General features: G+C 38.4%; 1 protein-coding gene across 7 annotated transcripts in view; it reads left to right on the top strand.

Moving 5' to 3' along the window:
* LOC111862075 (V-type proton ATPase subunit H) overlaps positions 1-17,686 on the top strand; it is a 49,986-nt gene that overhangs the window by 15,700 nt on the left and 16,600 nt on the right. For 3 of the 7 annotated variants that reach the window (XM_023847171.1, XM_023847187.2, XM_023847178.1), the window contains exons 8-10: positions 3,135-3,313; positions 5,686-5,913; positions 7,746-7,871. In XM_023847171.1, coding sequence (XP_023702939.1) covers positions 3,135-3,313; positions 5,686-5,913; positions 7,746-7,871 — 533 coding nt within the window. Of the gene's footprint in view, positions 1-3,134; positions 3,314-5,685; positions 5,914-7,745; positions 7,872-13,175; positions 15,088-17,686 lie in introns of those variants that run through there. The other 4 variants (XM_023847161.1, XM_023847204.1, XM_023847195.1 and 1 more) reach the window with 2 other exon arrangements.

The raw sequence follows: 17,686 nt of genomic DNA on the forward strand, positions 1-17,686 counted from the left end.
TTCTGTTTCCCAATGCATCAATAGATTCTCCCTTTATTTGGCCATTTTTCCATCTCAGACTAATTACACCATCATCTTTTTTCCCCAAAATATTGGGCAGTTGGGCTACTATTTGTTTTGCAATCATTTCTTTTCCTTTCCCATTTAGATGCAAACCATGTTTAGTAAATAGTTCCCTGGTGGGATTAATTTCGAGGACCATAGTATACTTGCTAATTTTTACTTGTTTCTTTAACTTCCTATTAAAGGATTTGATTTCATTATTAACACAAGAGAAGTCCACCAGATCATGTCTATGGGGAGCACTTAATATTATGAAATTTGTGTGATTGTTTGTTTCTACAAAGCTTATGATCTGATTTAAAGCTATTTTAGCCATATTCTTATTTACTTCATAGGAGCCACCACAGAACACAACCACATCACTTTTTGTTAACTTTGCTATGTCACTCATTCCTGATTTCACTATTTTCTCAGTTCCTGCACCAGGTTTGACGAAACCAATTACTTCAAAGTTCTTGTCCAATTGGTGCTTCACTTCTTTTGCCAAGCCTCTTGACACTTATATTTGCCAGAAGGGATTGTAATTTAGACTGTGATAATGTCTTCCTTTCTAATAAGCCAACATTAAATTCACATGCAGCTATTCATTGTATCTTGATGATACACCAACTGGCAAAAAGACTACTGATACCTCTGAAATGAATAAACAATTAGTATAAACGCTTTAGTGTACACTCTTATTTATTACACACACAAAATGGAAATTAAACATGTTGCATATTAACCCATTGATAAGTAATGACTCTGTAAACAATGCCCATTGCTAGGCAACAGATTGCTAACATGTGCCAATGGAGTGGCTGGAAAGTGGCGTTTTTGGCATGGTCTGCTCCGATGGCTGTGCAGGCAACAATGGGTACAGCACCAGATACACAGTGTTTTCTGTGCATCCATACCTAGATTTTATAAGCAGGAAAATTAATCGAGCGAGTTCAGTTGATTTGAGTGAAGTGAAGAGTATTTTGGTGGTGTGTAAGTCAGAGGACTGCTGCGGTTTAGTCCTTGTGAGCTGTTGTTGTTAGAAGCTGGTAGCTGAGGCATGGGATAGTTCAGGAACCCGTAATAAGGAAAACATCTGCTGTTGGAAGTCGCTACGAGGCAACAACTGATGAAAACCCAGCAGACTGAGAAGAATTATTACATGCTGTAGTGAATTGTAGAGTGTGTGAATTAGTGATAGCGCTATAGTTACTTGTAGTTATGATCTGTAACTGATCAGTAAATCCAATTACCGATTGAAACCCTGTCTGTAGTTACATGTACATGTGACAATATATAAATTGTTAATATCTACTTCAAAGTTCAGGATAGCTGATTTGGAATAGTGATGGGCCATGGGCTGGACAGCCCAGGTGTGATTCCTGGGAGTGCAAGATTTTTCTCTTCTCTGCAGCATCCAGACCAACTCTGGGGTCCACTCAGCCTCCTATCTAATGGGTACCAGAGGCTCATTCCCCAGGGGTAAAGTGGCAGGCATGTAAAGCTGACCATTCACCTCCGGCTGTTGCTGAGGTCAAGAAGGTGAAGCTATACCTCCACTCCCCTATATGTCTTCATGGTGTAGTGCTTAACCCTTTGGCGCGGTCATTTAAATTCCGCGGCCGCGTCTCNATAGTGCTTAACTAATTAAGCACAGGGACCTTACCCTTTATGTACTTCAAAATTATAATATAATAGGACAATACAATAAAAGAATAAAGTTAGGGGACTCTCTTTCTTTTAAGTAAGTGTGATTGTATTCAGGAAATTATGGTTAGTTGTTGAATACACAAATTGAAAAAAATATAACATCCATTCGGTTTAATTATCTATAAAATAGTCAGACTTTGGGAGAAAGTGTATTGGATATAAAATATTGTTTGTCTGTATCACTACTGTTTTGAAACATTTTACTGTCAAATAAATATTTAGTAAGATGTGCACAGAAATGCGTATATGTCATTGTGGAGATTCAGCATTACACTTCTCAAATCTAAAGGAAAATTGAAATGGGTGTATAGTGTTTTGTAAAATTCTGCAATGTCAAGTTTCAGGGACATTATTTTGTACTGAATGAACTTAATTGACACTGAGCAGGATTACAAACGTGGCTAAAAATTGTGATCAGAATTGTTACTAGACATTTTCACATTATTACAAATTCTTTTCATGATATGCATAAAAAAGTACATACTGGGGAGATTCTGTGTGTCTGTCCATAATCATATTTTGTCTCAAGAACTGCTGGTGAATTTTGATGAAATTTGGTGTGAAGGTTAACAATTGGTAACACTATCATGACAGACACAGAAGCTTGGGAGGTTGGAGCAATACTAGTGTCATTTTCAAATCCAGTGACCCTAGTACCTAGAGTTCTACTTCATATTATTGATTTCTTCATCAGAACAGTTGGAAGGAGTTTGGTGCATTCAGAATAACAAGCTGGAAGGAACATATGTGGAAACTTTATATAATTTGATAGAGCCTTGTTCATAATGTGTCATGTGCATCATGTATTGCAGGCAGTATAACATGATTCTACATTCAGTATAGATTTGCAGTCTGGACTGTGTAAACATATATGAATGTAACAAGGGGTATTATACATTTTGCCTCTCCTGTGGAAACAACCATTGTCGTATGTAAGATTTGAGGCTTTCACGGCGGTGACTATGAAGAAAGCAGTCTTCTGGGCTTTTAACACCACATATACACGGCGCCAAAGCCCAGAAGACTGCTTTCTTCAACCATTGTCGTCATCGTCACCGCCGACATTTATTTTCCCACCATTGTGGGTTGTTTTGTATCTGTCGCCACTCTTACTCTGTGTTGTATACATACCTTCCCAAACTTACACTCTCCACTCATTCCTTGGTTTCGGCAATGGGCATTTATTTGACATATTAATTTTTTATTCACTTTAAAGATTTCTGGTGTCTGTTCATAACAATTGTATATACCACTGTATTGATTCTTAACCATTGTATCTTGTAATGTACTCTCTTTCAAGTCTTGAATAATATCTTGGTTTCATATTTTAAATATTTAATTTTAAAGATAAGGCTTTCAGTATGCTGTTGGTTTGTTGCCAGAATTTGATTGAGAAACCAGAAGAGGCTGCAGTGTCAAAGGAGCACTGTATTGCAATGGTACAGTGCAAAGTACTCAAACAGCTGAGTATTTTAGAGCAGCGCAAGTTTGATGATGAAGACATCGTGGCTGACATTGAATTCCTGAATGAAAAGCTACAGGCTTCAGTTCAGGATCTCAGGTTTGTTTAAGTGCTTTAATCTTGACAGATTTGTCTTGAGTGCAATATTCTGAATAGGCTGATCACAGTGGCCATGCGGTCTAAGGCATGAACTGTCTTTGCCCACTCGAACACTGGGATAGTGCGTTTGAATCCCACTCAAGGCATGTCTGTCTGTCTATCTGTTTTTATTTTGTATTTCTGTTGTCCTATGTGTAGGTAGCATCATTTTGCCAGGCTGATCCCTCATCCCAGGAGTCCTACCAACTGTCTTAGTAATTGAAGTAAAACAAAACATTTCACAGATGCCTTATGCACGAAAGTGAGAACAACAAGAAAAACGGGGGAGATTCCAAGTAGATGAATAGGGTATTTGAGAACAGAGTGCTGACAAAGATATTTGGATTTGAGAGGGAATTATAAAATGTCTAGAGAAAATTGCATATTGAGGTACTTCGTGTATTAACCTGGAAGCAATTACAAGTCCTACCAATTGGCTTCTAGCCAGAGAGTGGTTATCCAATGGTAGGAGTGGTGCCTTTAAGCCATTGAACAGGCTTTTGTGTCAGCATTGCTGATGTGACAGGTATGCCACTGTAACTTGGACATGAGAACCCTTTTAGTGCAATTAAGTTGTGCTGTGGGAGGACAGAATTAATAGTTGAGTAGAAGATATGCAGAAGATGCATACATAACAGTTTTCAGTAGGCCTCAGGCCATAAAAGTTGATAATGATGGGGAGTTTCATAATTTGAACTGTTAGGGCTATTAAATACAGAATATAAGGTTAGCAGGACATGTAGTACTCAGAAGACCAGATATTTGTATTAACCTTTGGTCAGAAAATCCCAGGAGAAGAGAATGCTTGGGTTATCTATTTGTTATTTTGAGTTTAGAATAAGTATTAGAGAATCAGATGTGAAGGTGTGGATTGTATTAAACTGGCAGAATATTATCATGGAAATCCTTCCTGTGATTTTGGAGATGAAACGTTCAAAATATGTAGGATTTGAGGTTACCACAGCGGTGATTATGAAGAGTTCTGTGTTCTGGGATATACCATGTAGTGTGCTGAAAGTCAAGCTCTGATTGCCACCTGCCTTCACACTGGTTTCTTGCTCGACATGTTCTTGATTCCAGAAGATGTAGGTGACATGTTCCTCTGAAATGTCAGTTGACTTTTGTTGGACTACGTGGCATCATACCCCAGAAGATGGAAATCTTGATGTAGAAATATGGTTGGGCAGAGTTGGCCTTCATTAAATTTGGACATTTTCTGCAGTTTAGAAATTCAGGAGGTTTTGAGCATTAAACTAACATGTTTATTNAAACTGAAGTAAAACAAAACATTTCACAGATGCCTTATGCACGAAAGTGAGAACAACAAGAAAAACGGGGGAATTCCAAGTAGATGAATAGGGTATTTGAGAACAGAGTGCTGACAAAGATATTTGGATTTGAGAGGGAATTATAAAATGTCTAGAGAAAATTGCATATTGAGGTACTTCGTGTATTAACCTGGAAGCAATTACAAGTCCTACCAATTGGCTTCTAGCCAGAGAGTGGTTATCCAATGGTAGGAGTGGTGCCTTTAAGCCATTGAACAGACTTTTGTGTCAGCATTGCTGATGTGACAGGTATGCCACTGTAACTTGGACATGAGAACCCTTTTAGTGCAATTAAGTTGTGCTGTGGGAGGACAGAATTAATAGTTGAGTAGAAGATATGCAGAAGATGCATACATAACAGTTTTCAGTAGGCCTCAGGCCATAAAGGTTGATAATGATGGGGAGTTTCATAATTTGAACTGTTAGGGCTATTAAATACAGAATATAAGGTTAGCAGGACATGTAGTACTCAGAAGACCAGATATTTGTATTAACCTTTGGTCAGAAAATCCCAGGAGAAGAGAATGCTTGGGTTATCTATTTGTTATTTTGAGTTTAGAATAAGTATTAGAGAATCAGATGTGAAGGTGTGGATTGTATTAAACTGGCAGAATATTATCATGGAAATCCTTCCTGTGATTTTGGAGATGAAACGTTCAAAATATGTAGGATTTGAGGTTACCACAGCGGTGATTATGAAGAGTTCTGTGTTCTGGGATATACCATGTAGTGTGCTGAAAGTCAAGCTCTGATTGCCACCTGCTTTCACACTGGTTTCTTGCTCGACATGTTCTTGATTCCAGAAGATGTAGGTGACATGTTCCTCTGAAATGTCAGTTGACTTTTGTTGGACTACGTGGCATCATACCCCAGAAGATGGAAATCTTGATGTAGAAATATGGTTGGGCAGAGTTGGCCTTCATTAAATTTGGACATTTTCTGCAGTTTAGAAATTCAGGAGGTTTTGAGCATTAAACTAACATGTTTATGTTGAATTTGTTACAGTTCGTTTGATGAGTATGCAACAGAAGTGAAATCTGGCCGCCTGGAGTGGAGTCCTGTACACAAGTCACCTAAGTTCTGGAGAGAAAATGCACCCAGACTCAATGAAAAGAATCATGAACTTTTGCGGATATTGATTCACCTCCTGGAATCCAACAGAGACCCTCTGGTGCTGAGTGTTGCAAGCTTTGATATTGGCGAATATGTCCGCCACTATCCACGAGGGAAACAGTGAGTTCACAAGTGACTTTGAAATTAATATTATTTTTTATAAGTACTAAAATTGACTTCATTGTGTAAGCTATCTGGAAAGTTCCCAATTCATATGACAAGAATGCCTGTCTTGACATTTTCATAGCTTGTCATCTCTCTTTACTCAAATATTAAATAATGTCACGATTTAAGGGTTGTGTGACTGTAGACGGGGTATGGATTGGCTGAATGGATTTATTGACCACTTGTATACACCACTTTGAACTACACTTTACAGATCACTGACACACACAGACTAGTGTCATCAGTGTATTACAATCTCCACCAGCCGTTTCCAGGTAACGGCTTCTTCCAAGGGAGATTCTTCAGCTTCCTGCTCTCAGGTCCTCTAGTCATAGCCATCTGTGCAGAACTCTTGTTAACTGACAGTTCAGCTAAATGGGTCCCAGGCCGATACAGACATTTCATACCAACATCCTAGACTTCTCCTCACAGGCTGACTTTCAGTGGAACTGAACTGTGACTGAACTCTCTCTCACCCACCAACCGCCTACTTCACTTCACTTCAGTGAACTGAACTGCTGACAACTCCAACTTTCAAGTAATTCCGCTGACCCTGCTTATAACATTTTGGCATGAACAACATAGAAAACACCATTTCCATTATCTTCATTGGTTGCATGCTATTGTGTGTTCTAGATATATACTGGAATTAGGATCACCATCGACACAACAAATTACTCGCTTTTGTTGTTTTCCAATTCAACGTTTTATTCCTCTTACATGTTTCAGTTGTACAGGACCATCATCAGGTAGTTATATATAGAATTATGTTTAGTTATTGGTATGGATCCATATCGATAGTTCAGTATTTATATATAACTATAGGCCAGAAGTGGCTGCAGTGCAAGGGACTTAGTGCCACCCCACTAGCAATAAAAAAACATATATATAACTACCTGATGATGGTCTTGTACTACCGAAACATGTACCTCAGAGGTAGAGGCCAGATGACAGATTTAGGTCTGATTATATCAGTATAGATCCTCAAGAAATCATATGTAAGGACTAAATTGGACTGGCTGTGACTAGGGTCCAAATGTGAGCTTTTGTGAATAAGGTAATGAATCTTCAAAATATATAACAGCAGGAAATTGAATGGTGGGTAGAATTCTGCTTCATATTTTTTTTTTTATTATTGCTAGTGGAGTGGGACTAAGTCCCTTGCACTGCGGCCTCTTCTGGCCTATTGTACCAGCCCCAGATGATAGGTGATGGTGATTGTGAAGCAATNTTGGTGGAATGAAGATTGGCAGGGGAAACCGAAGTACTTGGAGAAAACCTGCCCTAGCCCACTTTGTCCACCACAAATCCCACTTGACCAGACTTGGGATTGAACCTGGGCCACGCGCGCGCAAGTGCAGTAACCCTATATGAAATCCATTATAAAATTAAAAATATACCTGTGTCAGGCTCTGGTAAGGTCTAGCACTTGGTAAATGGAAACAGCAATACAATTAAAGTTGTCCCTGTGCTTAATGAAGAAGGCATATTGGGGAGTGGATGTATTGATCCACATTTTCTTGACCTCTTTGACAACAAAAAATTTTGATACTCCCATCCATATAGTTAGAGTTAATGATAGTGTCATTAAGTGAACCGTAAGTAAATAAGAAGCAGGAAATTAATTTTTGGCCATCTGAGTGAGTCAACTTTGTAAGGAAGACTCAGCACATTAAGTAAGTTGGTTCTCAAACCAGTGTACCTAGGGAAAGTATTACCCATTTGGCATTTGACAGGAAGAGTGGGTTTGAATTACAGCTAAACAGATACTTTATTTTCACTGATAGCGCTTGTTGCAGTGTCATTGAGCAGCTGGGAGGCAAGCAGCTGGTGATGCAGCTGCTTGGTCATGAAGACCCAAATGTGCGATATGAGGCTCTGCTGGCAGTACAGAAACTGATGGTGCACAACTGGTGAGTACCATGGAAAAGTTATGACTTGTGACAATATTAAAGCAGTCAGTCCATTTTCTTTACTAAAATTTTTGCTGAAATTTGAATCTTTACCAATGAAAATTAAATGAACAAGCCTATGATAGAGCTACTTTTACCGATATATTATAGTCACACAAATTAAAATGAATTGCTTTTATGCATGATGGGAATGCCACATCTGCATGTTTCACTTCTGAAATTACTGATTGGATTTTAATGAAATTTGGTTTAGGAATCTGCTTAGGAAATTTTGAAGTGAACTTAATTTTGGTATGAATACAAATACAAACCATATATTATGTGAAGCTGTAAGTGAACATTATTGGTTTTCTCAGAAATGGATAGTTGTGCAAAACATTTCACATAAAAATTAAAATACCATCCTTATTAAGCTTGACAGATTTCTTTCTTTTTATAGGATAAATATTTAATGAAGTAGAAAAACGATTTCACATCCTTAGATAATGGGAATTGCTTTTCAAAAGTAAATTTGCATGTACACTGTAATGGAACTAACTTAGTCATTCGTTTGTTTCCTCTTTCTGTTGTCAGAGGAAATAGTTACATATTTATGTGCTAATTGATCTTCAGACTTGAAGTAAGTTTTGTTGAAAAGGAAATTGTGATTCAGTATGTGTTGTAGCCGTCCACCGACGTACAGCCGCCACGACTTTCGCTCGAGCTTGAGTTCTTAATCACAGGATATGGGTGCTTCGGATATGGGAGTGGAACACACTTCGAGGTTTATGCATCCGGGGGGCTCCAGAACACACCGTGGATTGCAGTTTTAATTTAAAATTTCATTAATTTTGAATATTTACATTATTTTCCTAGCTAGCCGCTCCGTCCGCCGACTAGCTACCACTACTCTTAAACACTTCTCTCTTCTCTATCTACCTTCCAACTACTGTCCTCCTCCGCTCCCTATAACCGACTGCCCTCTCTTTACCAGTCCCCCAGTTGGCCTAAAAAACGAAAAAATAGAAACATAAAAAGAGAAAGCCACGGGTCGAGCCCGGCATCTGACCTATATTCGTATTTTGGAGAAGCCTGTAAACTTTTTTAGGTCTTCAAGGCACGCAAGACCCCTGCTGCCCAGTCTCGCACATGGTCAGTTCATGGGTTTATGGTATTGGGAGTAAACAGGCGGCGTTAGGGACAATAGGGGCACCCTTAGCCTAAGGAGGACAATAGCTGAATTATGAGACGGTCCCGGGATGGTATCTCGCCGATGGAGTGTCTCTCATGGTGAGAAACAATGCATTAGCTGTTCGTACCCTTAATTATATAATTTTGACGAGGGACGTACGGTTACAATACTCCCCCCATTAAGCTAAGGTATGTCCGAGTCGAACAGATGAAAGACGCTACCGAGGCTTAATGCCATTCTCCCGTACGAACCGAGGAATACATTAATTGTTTACAATACGGTGTCATACTTACACACAACTGACCACATACAAGACAGATTATCTCAACTTTGAAGCTCACACTCTTCACAAAATTTCACACATACCACTTAAACTTGACATCGGCAGTCTACCGTAACATAAATGACCACACAAACAATTAGTAACCCTGAACTACTCTTGTACAAGAAATTGCTTCAAAAGATAAGACCAACTTACACAAAATGTACATAATTTCTAAGCATTAATATGTTTACTCATAAATGGAAATCAATAAAAATATCTTATTCCACAAATGTGGATAATTAATCTCTCCACTTTCTATCAGTACTAGGCAAGGCCGCCAACCAATGATGTGTTACCCTTGCTCAGAAGCTCATACCCCAGGCACGCGTACAATACAACTCTAAATTCACGTTAGTCTATCGCCACCACATGTTAGGTTTTTCTTCAGCTAAGCTAGTTACAGGGTTATTCACTCTCACTACCGACATGAATCATTACCCAATATAATGCTCTACTCAGGAGAGCACTTCAAATCATGGAACAAATGTGACTCAAACATAAGGCAACTGAAATCCAAGGCACACACATCAGAACACATACCCTTCTGATCCAATTGCACTCCTCATCTCTAACGCCATACCTATTCATACAACATGGTAAACACATGACTTCTATCTTATTTCAAAAACTTAATCACTCACGTCTTCAGAACTGAAAGATCATCACTATTAGGATTCGTATGATTCATACTGTCAGCATCCTAACACAAGAGGTCCAGTCTTCTCATAAAACTTACCACACTTTCAACAGTGGTGACAATAGGCATTTATAATTCATTTAACTTACTCTGATGCACCATACTTTGATAGCTCATAACCTTTAGAACCTCGTTTACCCTCTTATCATAAATATTACTTAATGCCATCGATATTGCCACAAACCAGTATCATTCAATTCATTGCTACACGATTCGAACGCCTTGCCACTGACAATAAGTAACACAGAAATTAACGCAATTTTAACAATAGTGAAATTAATTGACTTTCTTAACTTTAACACACATAAATGAAATATGTGGATATGCAGGAAAATCTGACACACACTGACACTGACCTTGAAATGTCTCACTTTCACACTTAGTGATGACCATATTTCTGTCCACAATATTTATATCCCAGTATTCTCAAAACAACACAATCAAATTAGAATCCACTTACGAGAATATAGCACTAACGACCTCTATCACTGATTGCCCTCAAGCTGCATTTGCCAGGTCCATGGTTTACTGACAGTCCATGCATGGGGGTGAACAGGTGACGTGAAATCACCACAGCATGACATTGAAGTAGCCTTTGATTTTACAGTACTTGTGGTTCCTTTATCCTTGAGAGTCTTCTTCCTCTTCTTCCAGTTTCGATCCCACGTCCTGCTCTTGCGCTCCGAGAGATTAAGTGGACTTGCTGTGCCGCGATATTCAGTAGTCTGTCGCTGTTCGACTTCTTCCGCCCCGAGCTGCAGCTGAAGTTGTGCTACACCCGACTGATTGCCACACTCTTCTGTTACATCTCCTGATTCGATGCCCATTTTCGGAACTTCAGCCAAGTTTCCACAGATCACTTGCGATCTCGATATTGAAGAAATCACATCGCATCCGTGACGTCCACTTCCTGCATAATTCATCTCGTCGGTATCGGGTAACTTCATTTCTGACTGGTCTGTACTGTTGTCACTGCTCAATGTGCGTTCTTCTTGGCACACTACAATTCCTTGGTCACTAGTTGTGTGCGCTTGAGTCGCAAGAATGCCTGGCTCTTTCACATTTTCTTCATCATGACTTGATTTTAACTAAAGTGTTATTTGGGTCTCAAAATTTTCAGATTTATCCCCTCGCACTGTATTGGTCAAAGTTTGAATCTGGCCATGAGTGCGCTCAGATACGACTTTAACTTCATTATTCACGGACTCTATCTGTTGGTTCATTTTACATTCTGAGTCCCTTGCCAATGCAGCCCGCATTTCATGCACGTCTTCCTTTATATTATTTTCCACTCTCGTCATTATGTCGTCAAATATACTTTCCATTTTAATCATTCTGTCCTCAAGTTTTTTCATATAGCTTAATATGGCATGCATGTCTATCTTACTGTCCTTCACATTTTCTATACATTTCGTCTGTTTATTCTCGGTCCGTAAATTAGCTCCTTCCTCCATTTCTCCCCCATTCTCTGTATCGTTGATCCCTTTCATTACTTCAATTTCTTGTTTATAATATTGATGACTCTAACTAACCTTGCATATGTGTATCTTCCATTTGTTTGTCTTCAGATTTGTTCCTATCCTCCTCTGTTTCCATGATGTTCCACTCGCAGACTCCCGGTCTCCTCCGCTGTTTCCATGATGTCCCACTCGTAGACTCCCGATCTCCTCCACTGTTACGTGCCCCAGGTTGGAAGCACCAATTCCACTGTAGCCGTCCACCGACGTACAGCCGCCACGACTTTCGCTCGAGCTTGAGTTCTTAATCCCAGGATACGGGTGCTTCAGATATGGGAGTGGAACACACTTCGAGGTTTATGTATCCGGGGGGGCTCCAGAACACACCGTGGATTGCAGTTTTAATTTAAAATTTCATTAATGATGAATATTTACATTATTCTCCTAGCTAGCCGCTCCGTCCGCCGACTAGCTACCACTACTCTTAAACACTTCTTTCTTCTCTATCTACCTTCCAACTACAGTCCTCCTCCGCTCCTTATAACCGACTGCCCTCTCTTTACCAGTCTCCCAGTTGGCCTAAAAAACGAAAAAATAGAAACATAAAAAGAGAAAGCCACGGGTCGAGCCCGGCATCTGACCTATATTCGTATTTTGGAGAAGCCCGTAAACTTTTTTAGGTCTTCAAGGCATGCAAGACCCCTGCTGGCCGGTCTCGCACACGGTCAGTTCATGGGTTTATGGTATTGGGAGTAAACGGGTGGTGTTAGGGACAATAGGGGCACCCTTAGCCTAAGGAGGACAGTAGCTGAATTACGAGACGGTCCCGGGATGGTATCTCGCCAATGGAGCGTCTCTCATTGTGAGAAACAATGCATTAGCTGTTCGTACCCTTAATTATATAATTTTGACGAGGGATGTACGGTTACAGTGTACTGTATAATAGTAATTCAAGATTTAAATATTTTGTTGTATATATGGTGATTGCATTAATCAGGTGAAACATAAATAGGAAAGAAATTTGAAGTAAAGTAATTCATCCCATCCATCCAGTATCCCTGCAACAGGCCATGAAGGCCCATAGGGTTGTGAGACGTTGAGGGTCCCACATTATCTAGACAGTCGGCTCAAAGATGACAGTAAGGTTGTCAGCCTTACGCGCTGGCCGCGCTTTGCTCCCCAGGAAAAATATTAAATTCATTCCTGGTACTTATTTCTGTTAGAGGCTGAGTAAACCCCAGGGCCTAGTGCGGCTGGAAGGATTAGATCAATTGAAAAAAATCCAATGACCTCATCAGGACTTGAACCCACAACCTTCCGGCTTGTAGCATAGGCCCTTAACTAACTACACTACCACGTGTCCCTATGAAGAATAAATACATTTTAGTTATTTTGCTACACGATTTGCAGTAGCAGTTAATGAACATTATGCCATTGAGGTAAGTAAAATTGCAAAGAATTGAAAAATTTGTATATACCGAACTGGAGCATAAATTTCCACTGTTGTTAATTTAAGTTCTGTATAACTGGAGACATATCAAACAGGTATGGAGTGAGTGACATCCTGTAAGGCGATCTTTATGTTCATACAGTAGTGGACCGTGTTATTTATGTACATTCTTTTGAAACTGCATAGTAGGATATTTACTTTCAGGGAATATTTGGGCAGACAACTGGAGAAGGAACAAACACAGAGCACCAAGCAGCCAGCAGGAGCTACAAATTTGGCAGCTAAGGCTTAGAATTTATGAGAGTTAAAATAAAACAGACATTGTACCTTCTTAGTAGTATATAAAACAAAAATCATAGGTAGTGTTTATGAAATGGTTGAAACAGTAAATGCTACTGAATGGCACAGGAGTTTTTGATTTCATCAATCTTGATGCTTGTTGATCTAGAGACATAGCATTTTGAACTGAAAGGGTTAAGATAGATTAATATAGTAGCTTATCTAGGATTTCATTTTTATGACTATGCAAATTCAGGTAAAAAATTTAATTTTATTGCATATATTTCTTCCAGAAATTTCAGGACTGGAGGGATGGTTTTACCTGGTCATCACCCTCTCTTACACCTCTTAATATAGCCCTGATTTAACATGTTTGATTCTCTTACCGATTAAAAGCCATGGCTTTTTCTGTCGTGAAAGAGTGTGTTAGTACATCACTAGCACCTGACCCATCAAATGGATGCGGATTTTATGTAGGCTTTGTTGTGAACAAACCTGTATGATTATAGGTTTTCTGATGGTGTTCATATTTACCATTCCATTCATACTAATGTTCCTGTTTTATTTGTATCAATATTAACAATGCTAATTATCCAGCAATTAAACCGCGGTTCTTAACTAACATATTTGGGTTTGAGCAGCAGGTGAACAGTCTTTCAAGACATTTTGGTTATAAATCTGAAAATGAAATTCATCAGTGTTTCAAATATGAACATGATTCATTTTTCTCTGTGTGAATTTCTAATACTTTATGGAATGGGTACAATTTGTTTAATAAATAATGAGCTAAGTCTGCAATAATAGGGGAAAAACGATTAACTCTCATGAAAATGTGGAATGTAAAAAGTGGTTTTATAAGCTTTCAAGTCCACTGAACAAGAACCAGATGTCTTTTCAGACAGTAACCATGTTCTGTCACAGGTTAAATCACACTTGGGAAAATAGCGTTGTTAGTATTTTGTGGTGGGTTATGATTCTCCTACTTATGCTTCTGTGTCGTAAATTATATGTCTGAGTTGGTTTTATTCGGGTATTTTTTGCAAGGAACTATAATTAGTCTTGCTACAAATGCAGCAGATCACAGTATTAATGTGGTTTATTCATATGTTCTGTAGATATGGAAGGTTAATGTGTGAAACATTGTTATGTGTATTTAGTTCACTGTTCATATGACAATATGTAATGTAAGGATGCCCAGTTGAAGTTGAAATTCTGATACAGAAATCCCAATTCAAATATATGTGTGTGTGTATGTAGTTTATGGCTTCTCAGAAATTTGGGGATGGGAAAATAATGAACATTTGGGTATATGATAGAAAAAAGAAAACGTTATGAATGTGTTTGGCTATTTTGAAACTGCTGTACTTACTTTGTAAATCTTGGCACATGCATTTCACTGTCTCAGACATTTAAAATTAATGCCACCCTGAATATATAATATTCATAATCCAGACTTTAATACATTTCTACAATTTTGGTAGATATTTTGTTACATTCTCTGACCTTTAAATAACTTTAAATAACAGTTTTTGAGTAGGGCAAATACCAAGATTTTCAGAATTGTGTGCAGAGCTGGATGGCATTCTTGAATTCCAGATCATCTGGGTTGCTTTTCAGCTCTTTGTTGTACTTACATAAATGATGTCCTTCCATCCTCCAGCCATGTGATGCATGGCCTACACATTCCATATTGAGCAAAGTAAGTGAAGCTGTGTAAAGTATTGTAGAATATTTGTATAGTTCTAGTATTGTAAATACACAGAATTGTTATTGTATATGCTTGTTAACATCGAATAATCATGTAAAATACATATTGTAATAAACAAAGGTCTGTTGATGTGTTGTGCTTATCCTTATTGTCCTGAATGATGTGTCAACCTTGTCTGCAAATTAAGCATTTCACCAGGTACATCTTATCATACTAATCCACAAATTATCACCATTCATCACATTCATGAATCCATAATGTGTATATTTTTACCGTCTTTTAGTGCATACAGTTTCACTTGTCACTTCACACTACATGTTTCGGCATCATTCTGCCATCCTCAGGTGTATCAATCACATTTATGCAATAGTTTAACGTGATTGATACACCTGAGGATGGCAGAATGATGCCGAAACATGTAGTGTGAAGTGACAAGTGAAACTGTATGCACTAAAAGACGGTAAATATATACACATTATGGATACGAATCAGTGCAACAGGATGCTAAACTGCAACATTCATGAAGTTGCCCTTATGGTCAGGCATGTTATACTCACACACAAACCATCCTCATGTGATTTTCCTCTCACTTTTGAAGCTGATACCTAAATGTTTTGGGGCTCAGTGTTTTGTTATGATTTCACTAAATTTTATTCATCTCTACAGTGAAGTTATGAGTGGTATATGTTTGGTTAGTGGTCTGTCTTGTTCTATGTATTATGACTTTTCAATATAGATAGCATGTGAGTAAAAAAAAAAAAATGAAACTGTTACATTCGGAGTAAAGACAGATACGTGCTACTGAGATGGCTGTCTCTTAAATATTCACTATCATCTTTACCTTTTTAAATTTTTAAAGACATTTTTAATAGAGTTGTATTACATCTCTTAATTTGAAAATTTGCAGTTGTATGTTTATGTCTCCAGTTTTTAATGAGTGATACTTTATACTCGGATTTTTTCTGCTTCATAAAGACAGATGACTGTAATTAAAAGGTGTCAATTTGTCCCAGTGTGTTGGTACATATTTTACTCCAGCTTTGATCTTTTCATGTCTAATTTTTGTGGTGATGGACCAGTGGAATTAACTGCAGACATAGCTTTAGTTTTTTTATGTAATCTAGTGTTAATTAGTTCATAGTTGATAATGATGGAAATTATGAGAATGGTGTATCTAGCAGGGAGAAATATGTTTCAAACTTACATTGTGTATTAGCTGTTGTAAAAAGTAATAAGTTATAGACCTTCCAACATAGGCTGCTAACCACCTAACACCTGTAGGAACCAGGAACACCAGTTTTCCATATTGAAGATCTTTGGTCTGATCAGCTGGATTCAGTGCAGATTTCTTTAATATGCCTTTCCCAGCCCTCATCTGTGATGAGGTGGGAAGAATGAGGGGGTTACTGAGTACTCACATGTTTCAGAGCCCATATTAAGCTGTATGTTCTGCTTGTCAGTGTTCTTATCAGAATGATACTGTCTACTATGCTGGATCAGCAGAAATCAGGAAAACACTATCATAAGATAATCAAGAAAGGGTGGAAACCTGGTACTCTTTGTTTGTATCAAATTTCACAGGGATATCACACAATAGCTACTGAATAATCCTTGGTGTGCTGATGAGGTCAACTGTAATGATTTGTTTTTGGAAATGAGAATTCTTTAAAATGGATTGGACCATATATGCAGTGAGAATTTATGTAACTAGACCTCTTTATATGTTAATATTACACAACTCTTGATTCAGAATACATTTTGTATTTGTAGATAATCACAAGTTTATTATTTAACCCTTTCAGCTACAGATGTATTTGAACACATGGATTTCAGTCATGTCCAATTTATTTTATTTTATTAAAAATGACTCAGCCCAGTACTGAATTGGAATATAATTTTCTGAATGGTGGAATGAGTCTAACTGCTAGTAAAAAAGTAAGTAAAGGTATCCCTGTAACAGGCCGTGGAGGCCCATAGGGTTGTGAGATGTTGAGGTTCCCACATTTTCTAGACAATTGGCTCATAGATGGCAGCAAGGTTGTCAGCCCTACGCACTGGCCGTCCTTTACCCCTAACAATATTCCAAGAATATTCCTGGTACTCATTTCTGTTAGAGGCTGAGTCTACCCCAGGGCCATAGTGTGGCTGGAAGGATTAGGTCAGTTGAAAAAAAATCCAGTGACCTCATCAGTACTTAAACTCATAACCTTCTGGCTTGTAGCACAGTGCCTCAACCAACTACTCTACCGCGTGCATCTGACTACTAGAACAAATTTAATTTTTATTTTTCAAATTGTCGGAATTGTCCGCCCAAGCTTGGAATTGAACTGGAATGTGATTTCTGTGAATGTTAACCTTTAACATCTCACTTTTGAGAAAACTCCATCTTGCAGTTCACTCAGATCAAGGATAAGGCTTTTATCAAGCATAGGAATTAATGTGCTTGATATCATTGCATATATCATGGTGAAATGTACCTGTATATATTCATTAAAAATAAAAATATGTTGTTTACAGACAGTATGTTAAGTATGCAATCACCATAGACAAAATAGCGGTTTCCGTAGTCTAGAGGTAATGTTCCCACCTCATGACTCTTAGTACGCGGGTTCAAATACCTGGCGGAGGTTGTCGAATTTTTAAGGGCGGAAAAATTCAGGGAACAAGTCCTCCGGGAGGGACTTTAAGCTGTGGGTCCCGTGTCGTAGCTTTACGGCACGTAAAAGAA

This window comes from Cryptotermes secundus, unplaced genomic scaffold, assembly GCF_002891405.2.
Source record: "Cryptotermes secundus unplaced genomic scaffold, Csec_1.0 scaffold559, whole genome shotgun sequence".
In the NCBI taxonomy this organism is placed as follows: domain Eukaryota; kingdom Metazoa; phylum Arthropoda; class Insecta; order Blattodea; family Kalotermitidae; genus Cryptotermes; species Cryptotermes secundus.